The sequence below is a fragment of the Phaethon aethereus genome, assembly GCF_964289735.1.
Source record: "Phaethon aethereus genome assembly, chromosome: Z".
NCBI lineage: Eukaryota > Metazoa > Chordata > Aves > Phaethontiformes > Phaethontidae > Phaethon > Phaethon aethereus.
Window position 1 is genome coordinate 64,726,127 of NC_138577.1, and position 13,660 is coordinate 64,739,786.

General features: G+C 37.8%; 1 protein-coding gene across 3 annotated transcripts in view; it reads left to right on the top strand.

The window, feature by feature from the left end:
* Nucleotides 1-13,660, top strand: part of FER (FER tyrosine kinase) — a gene marked incomplete at both ends in the record, with an annotated part of 164,926 nt that overhangs the window by 25,824 nt on the left and 125,442 nt on the right. For all 3 annotated transcript variants that reach the window (XM_082012894.1, XM_082012893.1, XM_082012895.1), the window contains 3 exons: nt 1,039-1,176; nt 2,123-2,242; nt 11,603-11,725. In XM_082012894.1, coding sequence (XP_081869020.1) covers nt 1,039-1,176; nt 2,123-2,242; nt 11,603-11,725 — 381 coding nt within the window. The remainder of the gene's footprint in view (nt 1-1,038; nt 1,177-2,122; nt 2,243-11,602; nt 11,726-13,660) is intronic.

Here is a 13,660-nt window from a genome sequence, read left to right on the forward strand (position 1 = left end):
ATGTTTTCACCCTTGTTGTTCACAGGGAAGGCAAGATTTAACGCCTTCTATTGTCTGTTGTGTCCTCAGAAAAAGTATTGAAAAAATCCTATCACGTAACTTTTTTTACAGACTAGAAGTAACCTGAGATCTTATCCAGGAAAAATCTAGTAAACTCTGCATGTTCTTCTCGGCTGGCCAAAATTAATCAATATTTTAACAAATCTCACCATGCTTCAGAGGCTGGCAAGATAGCAAGTTTGTCAAAGATAAAAACAAAATAGGAAATTATTATGAGGGTTCATTTATGGAAAGCTAAAATTAAAGAGAATAGGAAGGTGTTCTGAGGATGTGTCACTGGATGCTGTTAAGATTAGTGGCACACTATCACATATTCTTTTAACGTTCCCTATTCACTTAGTTGTTCACACTCTCGGAAGCAGGTACAGACAAAGCTTGGGTGGCTTGTACTTTCTTACAGGAACTTCTTGCTTTATTTTGTTTCTTCTCATAAATATATTCTAACTTGTGATTTATGCTTATTTTTCTCTGAATGACCAAATCATAAAATAAATATATGAAAGAAGATAGTTAAAACAATAAAGAAAACCAGTTTTTAAAGGAAAAGCACACTATTTTGTGGCTCGTTTTGCCTTATGCCAGAATATATTTATTTAGTCAGTCAGTACATGAAAAACTTTAGTGTAGATTATAACAAGCATGATAAGTCCTTTGTGAAGACGAGTGTCATCTGTGAGCTGTATACATTCCTTTTCCTTGTAATCTCTACAGTTTTTAGGTTAGCTACGCTGTATGTAGATGCACTGAACTCAATAGAAGGACCATAGTCTTAGAGACTTCTCACTCATAGCTAATCTGTAAAGAAAAGGCCACAGATGATCTATTATTTCTTTGAGTAATATATTGTCTTATTTTTTCCCTTTTTAGCCAGTTGCAACAAGAGTCTGTAGAAACAGCACATTGAAAGTTTGAACCATCTTCAATGCCATCTATGCCTTCAGTGCCATGTTATACACTAGAATTTTTTTTCCTCTCTAGAAAAGGAATCTTGGATGAATATAGCCAGATCACCAGTCTTGTAACAGAAGAGATTGTGAATGTCCATAAAGAGATCCAGACCTCGGTTGAACAGATAGACCCTAACTCTGAGTATAATGACTTCATAGATACTCACAGGTATATATTTTCATTTTGTTGTGCATTTTCATGTTTCTTCTTGAGAAAACCCTGCATTAAACTGCAACATTGATTAAGTGATCGAGTTGAATTTGTTCCTGTTTGGTTCATTTTACATTGTTATTTGTAAAGCTTTATTCTAGTTTGAATATCGTTCTACTTGCATATACAGAAAGCTGGCTGAAAGTCAGGTTTTTAACCTGGCTGTTTCTTTAACCATCTATCTCTTTGTCTGGCTGTAGAAAAACAAAATTCCAGTTACCATTATTACATGTGAAAAGCCGTAAATTCAGTACTGACAGAATACTATACGTTACAGTCCAAATTCAGTGTGAGCTAATTTACTGTGTATTTGGATGCATTTTGCATTCTGAGATAAAATAATTTTCTCTCCTTTATTTATCTTATTTTCCATATTCAAGGTTAAAGTGAACTCCAGGTACCTTTGTGTACTCCGCAGTCATTGCAAGTTGAGCAGTGCCTGAGACTACAGAGTATGCAGATAATGCAAGAAAGTTTCTTACTTTAAAAATAAACTATATTTGCCATTTATTGAACTGTTACTCAGTATATACAGAAATAGTCCTAAGACTTCTTGTATTACCTTTTTTGTTGTTATACGCAAATTGATAATTGTGACATACAGGTTTATAGCAGGATCAACTGAGAGTGGACCCATTCACATTGATAACCCTTGAGAACCTTGGTTATGCGAATTTGATTCAAAGAATTGTATGCCATTTTATTGTCTTGATTGTCTATGATTTTAAGACTATGTTCTTTATTGAAAGGAAGAAGAGTATGAATCCAATTGCCAACTTTTATTTCGTATGTGTTTTAAACTATATTCTTGTTATTAAAATAATTAAAACATAATGATTTGCTTTATGATCTACTCAAAGATACATTTTAATTTTGAAAATAGATTATTTATTTACTAAATTAGGTCATCAGAAGTTGTTGAACAAGAAATAGAGTTTGATACGTCTTTACTAGAAGAAAATGAAAACCTTCAAGCTAATGAGATCATGTGGAATAATCTCACAGCAGAAAGTTTACAAGTCACGTAAGTCTTTCTTTACAAACCCTTCATCCTTTGGAAATGCTGTTACACTTTATATCTAGGCTCACTCAGATCATTGCATAGCTCTGTCATTTTAAGGTCCAGTTAATAAAAATAATATTTTCATGCTATAGACTCTTCCCCATTCTGGTTTTATTGTTCCTTTGCACAAAATACTCCTCCCCAGTCTCCCCCCAAAAATTGCCAGCACTTTCAATATATGTTCTTCTCCTTAAGTTAATTTATACAATGCCCCAAATCCATCACAAATCCTCCATGGGAACATACTGATTCATCTTCCCAAAAGTGTTTCCGCATTCAGTATTCTGTGAAAAATACTGAGACCTTTTGATGAAACCAATGAGTACAGTGATGTAGGCAGTGATTTAAATCGCCATACAGAAAAACTTAGTGAATATATTTAAGTTGTTTTGTAAGTGTTTGCTTTCATTTTCCAAATGAAATTCTTATTCATTATTATAACTTTTTAAATACATTAACTTACTAACACAGATGTGGCTGTGGTATTGCATTTCATGGAGCTTTGCTATTTAGGGTGATAAACTACCTCACTATGTATTTTGATAATATATTGCCTAGTTAAATCTTTCCATTACTTTTACCAAGTTCACCTTTAATCATCTGTTACTGGGGAGCAAATCCCTTGCCATAGTTATTATGTTCTTGTTTTTATTATTATTAATCATCCTCAACTTTTGACATAAAATGGTCCGATGCAGTCACTTGTGAGATTGCAACTGTTAATTGTACTTTTAATATTTTTATATTGATCATAGCAATTTAAAATGCAAAATTCAGCATTTCATTGGTTGAGGATGTTTTTGTTGTCTCTACTGTATTTCAGTCCATGTTTGACTTAACGCTTTCTAAAAGAAAATAACTTCTAATAACTGATCCAAGTAAGATATCAATAATCTGTTGTGGGTTTTTTCAATTTCTTTAAAGATTTTCATCTGCCTAATCAAACTATGATCCTTATTTTTTGTATTTTTTTGAAAACCAAAATCATAGTGAGTCCTGATAGTAGTGAGATATTTCAGACGTAAACACAGTGTCTTCCACAGTTTATTCTAATCCCTGTGTTTTTTCAACATGACAGAATCTCTGGGTTTTATGAATTCCTTTTCAAGGTCATTAATCACCCTCTCTTCTTTCCTGTGCAGTCTGATTACTTTTGTAAATTTATTGCTTAATAGGTTATTGGAATAAACTTTTTATTACGGAGTCTCATCCTCCTTTGTCAGAATCCTCCTTGGTTCTGAAGCAGCTTCATCTTTCTTGTGAAAGGATCCCTTGATATTTAAAGCCCCTCCCTTTCCTTTAGACATGTTTCTTCTTATAATATATTCTGCATCATTGCTAAATTGAGATTATTCCTGCTTAAGCTATGTAAATGTTGTACATCTAGATGTACTTCAGTGCAGTGACAGGAAAAATGTATATACTGAATGTCCCTTTTCAATGAAGTATTACAGTGTTTCAAAGAATCTGCCTTCCATAGCTCAGAAAGAGAACTAACTTCTTGTTTGGCTTTTCTTCTGTATCCCATTGTTTAGAAATAAGACATCAGCATGTTTAAGTGAAAGAAATGAAATGCTGCTTTTCTAGTAAATGATTCTGGTGAAATGCATATTTGTGTTTCTAAGTGTGTGTCTGCATATTTGCCTACATATACATTTTCAATACAATTTCCAGTGTGTCCTGTTACAAATCTTATATTCATCCACTTTAAATTATTTTGGAATTTCAGAGAGAAATTTTATGGTGTGATATTATTTTTGGAACTGGAATCAAATAGCTCTTTTAAGTGTTGCTATCTTTAAGGTTTTCACTTTCTGGTATAGTTTTAGGGCTCTGAGCAATAGGTTTAACTATATTAGATGAGACCAAAGATTGACCCGATCAACTTTCTTCTCTCTTGCATTAGCCAACAGGGAAAAGTCTAGGGAGGAGAACAAGAACAGGATGATTGTGCAATGCTGTTTCCTCAGAATGATCTCTATGAGCCTCCCATAACTTTCAGCTCAGAAATGCTTTGAGAGAGAAGTAGTATTTGTTTATAACAGCCTTAGAGGTAGTTTGTAATAGCCTTAGAGGTGTTCCACTTTTGTGTATTTGTCCAGTCAGCTTCAGTATGTACAAGTATCTATTGTCCACAGAATTTTTGGTCAAGGAATTCCAGAGATTAACTTGATATTATGTAAACCTGCCCCTTTTTAGTTTCATTTTATGGCTGCTAAACTCTTGTTTTGGAAGAGCTCCTTTCTGGTCGTGATATTGGAAAGTTCTGTCATGCTCCTACTCTGTGATCTCTTTTTCAGAGCCATCTTTCATAGGATCATAAAATAGTTTTGGTTGGAAGGGACCTTTAAAGGTCATCTAGTCCAACCCCCCTGCAATGAGCAGGGACATCTTCAACTAGATCAGATTGCTCAGAGCCCCATCCCGCCTGACCTTGAATGTTTCCAGGGATGGGGCATCTACCACCTCCCTGGGCAACCTGTGCCAGTGTTTCACCACACTCGTTGTGAAACATTTCTTCCTCCTTCTTAGTCTAAATCTACCCTCTTTCAGTTTAAAACCATTACCCCTTGTCTTATCACAACAGGCCCTGCTAAAAAGTCTGTCTCCATCTTTCTTATAAGAACCCTTTAATTACTGAAAGGCTGCAATAAGGTGTCCCCGGAAAAAGGGTAAAATTACACCCATTTTAAAAAAAGGGTACAAAGGAGGACCCTGGGAACTACTGACCTGGCTCAACCATCAGTTGAGCCTGTTCTCCAGGCTCATCAACCCCAACTCTCTCAGCCTGTCCTCATAGGAGAGGTATTCCGTCCCTCTGATCATTTTGGTGGCCCTCCGCTGTACCTGCTCCAGCAGATCCATGTCTTTCCTGTGCTGAGGGCTGCAGAGCTGCATGCAGGACTCCCAAGTGGGGTCTCAGCAGAGCAGAGTAGAGGGGCAGAATCACCTTACTTGACCTGCTGGCCACCCTACTTTGGATGCAGCCCAGGGGACGGTTGCCTTCTGGGCTGTAAGCGCCCATTGTCGGCCATGTCCAGCTTTTCATCCAGCAGTAGCTCTAAGTCCTTCTCAGCAGGGCTGCTCTCAATCCCTTCATCCCTCAGCCTGTATTGATACTGGAGGTTGTCCTGACCCAAATGCAATGAGGTTCACTTGGGCCCATTCCTTGAGCTTGTCCAGGTCCCTCTGGATGTCATCCCGTCCCTCAGGCGTGTTAATTGTAGCACTCAGCTTGGTGCCATCTGCAAACTTGCTGAGGGTGCGCTTGATTCCACTATGTCATTGATGAAGATATTAAAGAATACCAGTCCCAGTACAGACTCCTGAGGGATACCACTCATCACCGACCTCCATGTGGACATTGAGCTGTTGACCACTACCCTCTGGATGCAACCATCCAACCAATGCCTTATCCACTGAACAGTTTACCCATCAACTCTGTATGTCTCCAATTTTGAGAGAAGGACCATTGTGGGGGACTGTGTCAAAGGCCTTACAGAAAGAAGTCCAGATAGACAACATCAGTAGCTCTTCCTTTGTCCACTGATGCAGTCACTTTGTCATAGAAGGCCACTAGCCTGGGTAGGCAGGGCTTGCTCTTGATGGAGCTACACTGGCTGTCTTGAATCACTTCCCTGTCCTCCATGTGCCTTAGGAGGCTCTGTTCCATGATCATCCCAGTCACAAAGGTGAGTCTTGCAGGTCAGTAGTTCCCAGGGTCCTCCTTTGTACCCTTTTTTAAAAATGGGTGTAATTTTACCGTTTTTCCAGTCTCCAGGGACTTCACCTGACTGCCATGACTTTTCAAATATCACGGAGAGTGGCTTGGCAACTTACATCAGCCAATTCCCTCAGGACTCTCAGAAGCCTCTCATCAGGTCTCATAGACTTGTGCACGTTCAGGTTCCTCAGGTAGTCTTGAACCTGATCTTCTCTTACAGTGGGAGGGACTTTGCTACCCCAGTCCCTGCCTTGAGATCCATCCACTTGAGAGGTGTGGGAAAAGAGCTTTCCAGTGAAGACTGAAGCAAAGAAGTCATTGAGTACCTCAGCCTTCTCCTCATCCATTGTTACCAGTCTGCCAGTCTTGCTCACCAAGGGGGATACACTTTCTTTGACCTTCCGGTTGACATACCTGGAGAAGCCCTTCTTATTATTCTTTGCATCCTTTGCCAAGTTCAGCTCCAGCCACGCCTTGGCCTTCCTGACCTCATCCCTACACAACTGGGAAGCATTCCTGTACTCTTCCTGGGATACCTGTCCCTGCTTCCACTGCCTGTGCATTTCTTTCTTGCCCTTTAGTTTGACCAGCAGGTCTCCACTCAGCCATTCTGGTCTCTTGCCTTCCTTTCCTGATTTCTTACACCTGGGGGTTGAGAGCTCTTGTGCTCTATAGAAAGCATCCTTAAAGATCTGCCAGCTCTGTTCTGCTCCCTTGTCCCTGAGGGCAGTTTCCCAGTGGGTCCTACTGATCAACTACTTAAAGAGCTGGAAGATTGCTTTCCTAAAATTCAGGGTCCTGACTTTATTCTTCACCTGTCCTACGTCCCTCAGGACTGTTGACTCCACCAGTGGATGATCACTGCATCCCAGGCTGCCTCCAATCTTGATGTCATCGATTAGCTCACTCTCACTTGTGTTGGTGACCAACAGGTCCAGTATGGCATCCCCTCCCATAGGGCTGGCTATTATCTAGCACAGGAAGTTGTCCTCCATGCATTCCAGGAGTCTCCTTGATTGCCTATAGCTCGCTGTGCTATTTTCCCAACAGATGTCAGAGTGGTTGAAGTCCCCCAACAGGACAAGAGCCTGAGAGCACGATGTCTCGTGTAGTCAATAATCTCCCCTTGATCAGGCAGACTGTGGTACACAACAACCACGAGGTTCGCTCTGTTGCCTTGGTCCCTGATTCTTACCCATAAGCTTTCAACCTGCTCATGGGTATTCTTCAGAGACAGGTCTTCACACTCTACCCATTCTTGGCATAGAGGGCAACAGCTCCACCTTTCCTTCCTTGCCTGTCCCTTCTGAACAGCCTGTAGCCATCGATAGCCACAATCCAGTCATGGGATTTGTCTCACCAAGTTTCAATAATGACAACCAGGTTGTAGCTTTCTAGCAGCATGATGGCTTCTAACTTCAGTTTGTTGCCCATTCTGCATGCATTGATGTAGAGGCACTTCAGCTGGGCTGTCGGCCATGTCACCCTCTTAGAGGAACAGCCCTTTGTTCCTTGGAGGTCTTTTACTGGTGTTTCCTTGTTGGCTTTTATTACCTTGGGACGCCTGGCTCATCTCTGTAAGTTTTCAAGTGTGCTGCCAGTATAGCCAACGTGTCTCAGCAACAGGCTGAGTGCCCTCGCTAGCACCCTGTCCCTCTAACCTTGGTGTGTCATCCCACAGCTTGTCATGGGTAAGCTGGTTATTACCCTCCTTCCCCTTTGAGTCTAGTTTGAAGCCCTGTCAATAAGCCCACTAGCTTGCTAGCAAAGACCCTCTTCCCCCTTTGAGAAAGATTAATCCCATCTGATGCTAGCAAGCCAGGTGCTCTGTAGGCCATCCCATTATCATGAAACCAAAAATTGTGGTGGTGACACCAGTTATGGAGCCATGCATTAATAGCCTGGGCCTGTCTGTTTCTTCCTATGTCTTTTGCTTTAGTCTGTCCTTTCACAAAGCTTACTCATATACTTTATCAAGCTTGTCATCTTTATTTGAATGTTTTCAAGGTCACTGTACTGAGATGAATGACCAGAATTGCACAGGTAATCCAGATGCATAGTTTAGGGAGAGGCATACTGAGGTTTCCTGTATTGTTGTTCTCCTTTTTCTTTAACAAATCCTCATTCTGTTTCATTTTTTTACCACTGCAGTGTATCAAGCCAGTGTTTTCATGGAATCATCATCTGTAATTCCAAGATCTCATTTCGCAGTGGTAATGGTCATCTTAGAGCCATTCACTACATAAATAAAACTTCTGATTGTTTTTCTGGCTTTATATTTGCCTATTTCAATATGCATTGTAGTTAATCTTCTAAAGTACAGTCCCGTTATTGAGTATCATAAGATACAGAATAATCCCTTTGTATTCTTTGCATTCAGCCCCTCCCCCCACCTCAAAAAACATTGTACAGTCAGCGTTCTTTGTCATTTTATTTGGATTGTGATGAACATATTAAGCACTGAAGATTTTTGTGATGCTCCACTAGCTCCTGGCACTGTAAAAACTGTTTATTTGTATCCTCTTTGTCCTTTTTTTAGCTGCTTTTTAGTGCAGATGAGAACCCTTCCTTTTAGAACTGCTTAGGTATCTGTAACTGCCTTTGCTTATATACCTTGCTAACTGCTTTTTAGATATATTTTGTTATAGTTTTGCTTTAAAACTACCACAGCCAAAAAAACCCCACAGGTACTAACTTATTGTGTATGACTAGAAACTCACAAGTAATATAAGTGTATTACATCCTTTATCCATAGGTAATGACCTTTTAAAAAAACATTCCGTATGTACTGAAACAATGGAAATTTGACTGTTGAACTTTAGTATTGCGATTATGGCCATGGATCTTCAAAATACTACATCATTATGTTTCTGCAGGGGAAAACTAACTTCAGTATCTACCAAATATAATAAATCCAGTACACATAGTGGATTTATTTTGCAGACTTTTAATAGATCCAAAGATGTTTATTGATTCAGAACCAATAATTTTTGGTTGAATCAGTTGTTTTATTGAATATATGATAGTTTACACATATTACTGTTTAAAGGTTTTCATAAAATATATTTTAAGGAAACATGGTGAGAAAACTGATTTACTTTTACATTTTTAGGTAAATTTATGAATAAAGTTTTGACAGAGAGAGGTACTTAAAAGTCACTGTTAACTAGCTGAGCTTTCTAAGTAATGAGAGAGGTATGGTGTCTCCTTATAAATGTTGATGGCTGTCACTGACTAATAGTGAGATATTCTGAAAAGTGTAACAGCATAAAAGTTTATGCTTCAAAGATGCATGCATTGAAAACTTAGAGGAGGCAACCAGAATGAAGCAAGTGTTGATCAGTGGGCATATGAATTAATATCTAAATTAATTTAAAAAAAGAATCTGAAATATAAGTTCTGTAAGCACAAGCATTTATTTTTATTGATATTTGAGGCAGAATGGTGCTAGTGACTAAATATGAAAGGCATCTTTCCAGGTACCTAGAACCTGCTTTGAAGGTGTCTGCTTTCTAGACATTTTTTGGTCTCATTTTATGTGTTCTCATGCCATTGAAACCTAACAGTTTGGGATTGTTTGGTTATTAAAGCCAATAAGGATTATAGCTACTAACTGTTTAGTAATGAAAATCCTTTTGTAACCTGATTTTATCCAGGAGGCAAAGACAAGGCCACAAGAAACTTCCTTTGACAAACCACAACCAAGTTGATACAAGGCAGATGCAGAGATATCAGTTCCAGCCAGTTTGAATGGAAATTATTGTTTAAAACAAAAAACAGAGGTTGAATACAAAAAGACATGTTAATTTAGTGTGCATATGGTTGCTTTGTTTTGTTCTCAAAGATAAAGACAAACTTCTTAAATTATTCCAGAAGGTTTAGGGAGAGCTATGTAAACCTGTTATTTCGATCTGATGCTGCAATATGAAATCTGATATTTCTGAAATGGTAAAATATTTTAATATGTTGCTTCTGTGGCTATACACTCACACCTTCCAGTGATAAACAATCTTATTAATTTGGACTTAATATCTTGAATATTGGTGCTTGATCATTAGATGTAACATCTGCTTCCTGTAAATCAATTGTTAAGCTAATACAATGTTAATTAAAATTTTGATTAGAAAGCTGATCAAAAAGCAGTATCTGCAGTTACAAAATTGGTTATTACTTTTTTAGCAAGGTATTAAAAGAAGAAAATTAGTTGATATTAAATATAAGACCCAGGGTAAGAAAATTGTCATTTCTGAGAAGTTCAGCATACAGCTTGTGATAGTCTAAGAACAACAAAAATGTTTAGTAAAAAGAGAGGGGATATGACTTTGATAGAAACGTTTTAACTATTTCCCTTATCTCAAAAGAAACACATGCAGATGCTTGTTCATTTGGGAAATAAACTTCTATCATTCACTTTATGGCTTTTGTAATTTAAGTCTTCCAAGATAAAATCCAAGACTGTTTGAACAAAGAATGTATTTAATCAACATTTTATAAAATACATGGGGACGAGAGAGAACAAATTCAACGTTCAGAATCAAATCATTCAGTTATATATGGACATGGAACTTGGCTCCTAGATATCTGGAGTCCATGTAAATTGCTTTTAATTGATCTTCTGTGCCACTCCCCAGTCTGGAATGATTTTGGGCAATAGATCTGTGCAGTGGTAAGTACTGTATGTATTTTGCCTTTGTTCCACACTTTAATAACTTTTTTACTGAAACTGGCCTTGAAAATACAGGGGAAGCAGAGTAAGATAATTAAAGATGGATAGATGAATTCCGAGAAGTAAATGAGGTGTACATATTTATTTGTATATTTGTTTATTAAAAATGTTCTCCAGTCAACACATACATTTTGATGTGCATTTTAGAAATCATCATTATGTGAGCCATTTGTCTGCATTGTTCAGAGTGCAAATGTTATTGTACATTTGTTGACTTTTTGGTTATCAGAATGTTTGCCAACATAATTGCAAAGCGTCAGTAATGGTTTTAATGCGTATTGAGTGTTCTTTTACAAGTTTTATCTTTCGTTTTAATTAACCGTTACTAAACATTGTGGGGATTTAAAAAAGTTAATTGTAGAGAAAAATATCCAAATCACTCTTACCGTACAAAATTTCAGTTTGTATTTTTGGTATTTCTAGAGTTGAATACAGCCCATCTGCTGATTCTGTGTATTTATTTAACATGTACTTCAGGAGTTGGAAGGCTTTCGTCTTTCATAAAGCATCTGACAAATTAGCAATATATTAGGAAGGCATTAATTCACACAACTCATTACACATTTCAGAAAAAAATTGCTTGATAGGAGAGCATGCAGGAAGCAGATCATTCCGTAGCCTTTTATGTATACAGAGGCTAATGTGGTACCTATAATAATATGGCTTAATAACATAATATAAAGATATACCCACAAAAAAAGATCACCGAGCACTGGGGAAGAGAATTTAAAGAGTAATGCTCCTTTTCATCTTCAGGAAAAAAAGATACAATATATATATACATATTTTTTTTATATATATATATACACACACACAAATATATACAGTTTGTGTATTCACAACACGTGTTTCTGAAATGTATGTCTTACAGGTTAAAAACAGTAATAGAAGAACTGATTCAGACACAGCAAACCCTTTTGAGCAAAGAGGAACTTGTGTTGGAACTGGAGAAAAAAATAGAAGAGTCCTCTAAGACTTGTGAAAAGAAATCCGAGTAAGTTGAAGAGAACTTTCAAAATACAATTGTTTGAGGGAAAAGTGTCTGTAATGCAATTCCTAAGACTTAAATAAGAAATAACCTCCACTAATCTTGTTCTGCTTTTGCGGGAAGTGATTATTGTGAAAAACAACAAGTCAGTTTCCCATCTCTAACCCACTTCAGATCCTAGTTTATTGGAGAACTGAGCAGCTCCATTAGTTTAATGTAATTGTTGTAGTGTTGGGATGGCTCAAGAACGGGACCTTTGGTTAGTATTATAACTTCAGCTTGATGGAAGAAGAGGAGTCAGTTCAGATTGCCTCTCCATTTCATGGAGTTCATTCTTTAGATACAATTTTGTGAAAGACTTTTAGAATTGTGCAAGACATACTCTTTCTTATGCAATAATATGTTTGGAGCTCATCAGGGTAAGTTTATTCTTCATTGCATTTTCGTTACAAAAATGAATGTAGATCTGATACCCTATCTTACTGCATAGTAAATAATGCATTTATTACACTCATTAAAGGGATTAATGAGTGTTTTACAGTTCCATAGATAAAACATTATTATAAAGAATCATATCCAGAAGTTTGTGTACGTTTATGATATCAGTGTTTTGATTAGATACTTTCCTGTTCTTTCACTGGTGAAGTTCACATGTACTCACAGTGTATTTTCCAATTTTTTGGTTCTTGACCTACCTTCCTGGCTGCATAGTACTTAAAGAATAAATTGCATTTGAACTAGATGAGTCTGACGGTGGTTCCCCTCGTCCCAGTATTGTTTTGTTATTAGTTATCTCTCTCTGCAAATAGATCAGACTGTCCCTGTATTTCTTGCTGTGGGTGGGCTTCTTTGACTGATCCCGTTTGCGTTGTTGAGATGATTTCAGTTCAGACTGCACTAGTATCTTATTAAAAGGCATGAAATTTGGCTTAGATTTCTAGTTGTAAAATAAAAATTTCCCTGAAATTACTCTGGTTCTGATTTGTCATTGGTCATGCCTTCCTCCAAGAGACCCCATTTTCACCTTTTAACTGCAGTGCAGAGTGATCAGGATGTTTTTGCATGTACATATGGTCCCTAGAAGATCTTGTCCAACTGTTGCATGTTCTTGACTGCTGTCATACCATATGGCGCTGGACTCAGTAAGGGAGTTGAGCAATAAATGAAAGCTTGCCTCTTGAGCCAGAGGTCATTCTATTGGTGCAATGCAAGTCTACCATCAGGAAAGAAAGTGAGGAGATCCACTCCAAATGCAGGAGCTCTAGACCCTATGTTATTATCGAGCATCACCCACGGTGCTGAGCTTCGCCCTTGAGTGATAAGGAAATCTCGTTGTCTGCTTTATCTGGGCAAACTGATGGCAAAAGTGTGCAAAATCATGTTTTCTGTCTCTTCACTTGAACCAGTTTGGACTTCAGCCGTCTCTCCACTTCTTTCTGACACAGCTTCTGTACTGCAAGTTCTGAGTTGCTTACTGACTTTGCAGTGGCAGTCTGAAAATGACTTTGCAGTGGCTTTTGAAAGCATTTCTCGGTGTCTAATTCTGGCAACACTACAAATCCATCTTTGCATGTAGTCCATGTATGCCCATTAGGGCATATACAGAAGTGCATCTCCAGGCCTCTGATTTTGTGTTCCTCCTCAGTATTTAGCTGTATTCGTACTATCATCCTGGCACCAATATCTTTTTCTGCCTTCAAATGACTCTGCAACACAGAGAGTGTTTTAATTATATTTTATTTATATATGTCTCAAGCATACCATCTGCCCTCCCGATATAATAATCTGTTGAATATTTGGGTTTTGATTTGGTTCACCTTTTTACAGCTTCTCAACCTATTGCCCTGTTCTGGTTTTGCAAGGATACTTCACATAACATCTCAATCTGTGAGGTTGCTAGTAGTTCTTGCTAGCTACAAGGACTATAAAGTTTGCACTTGT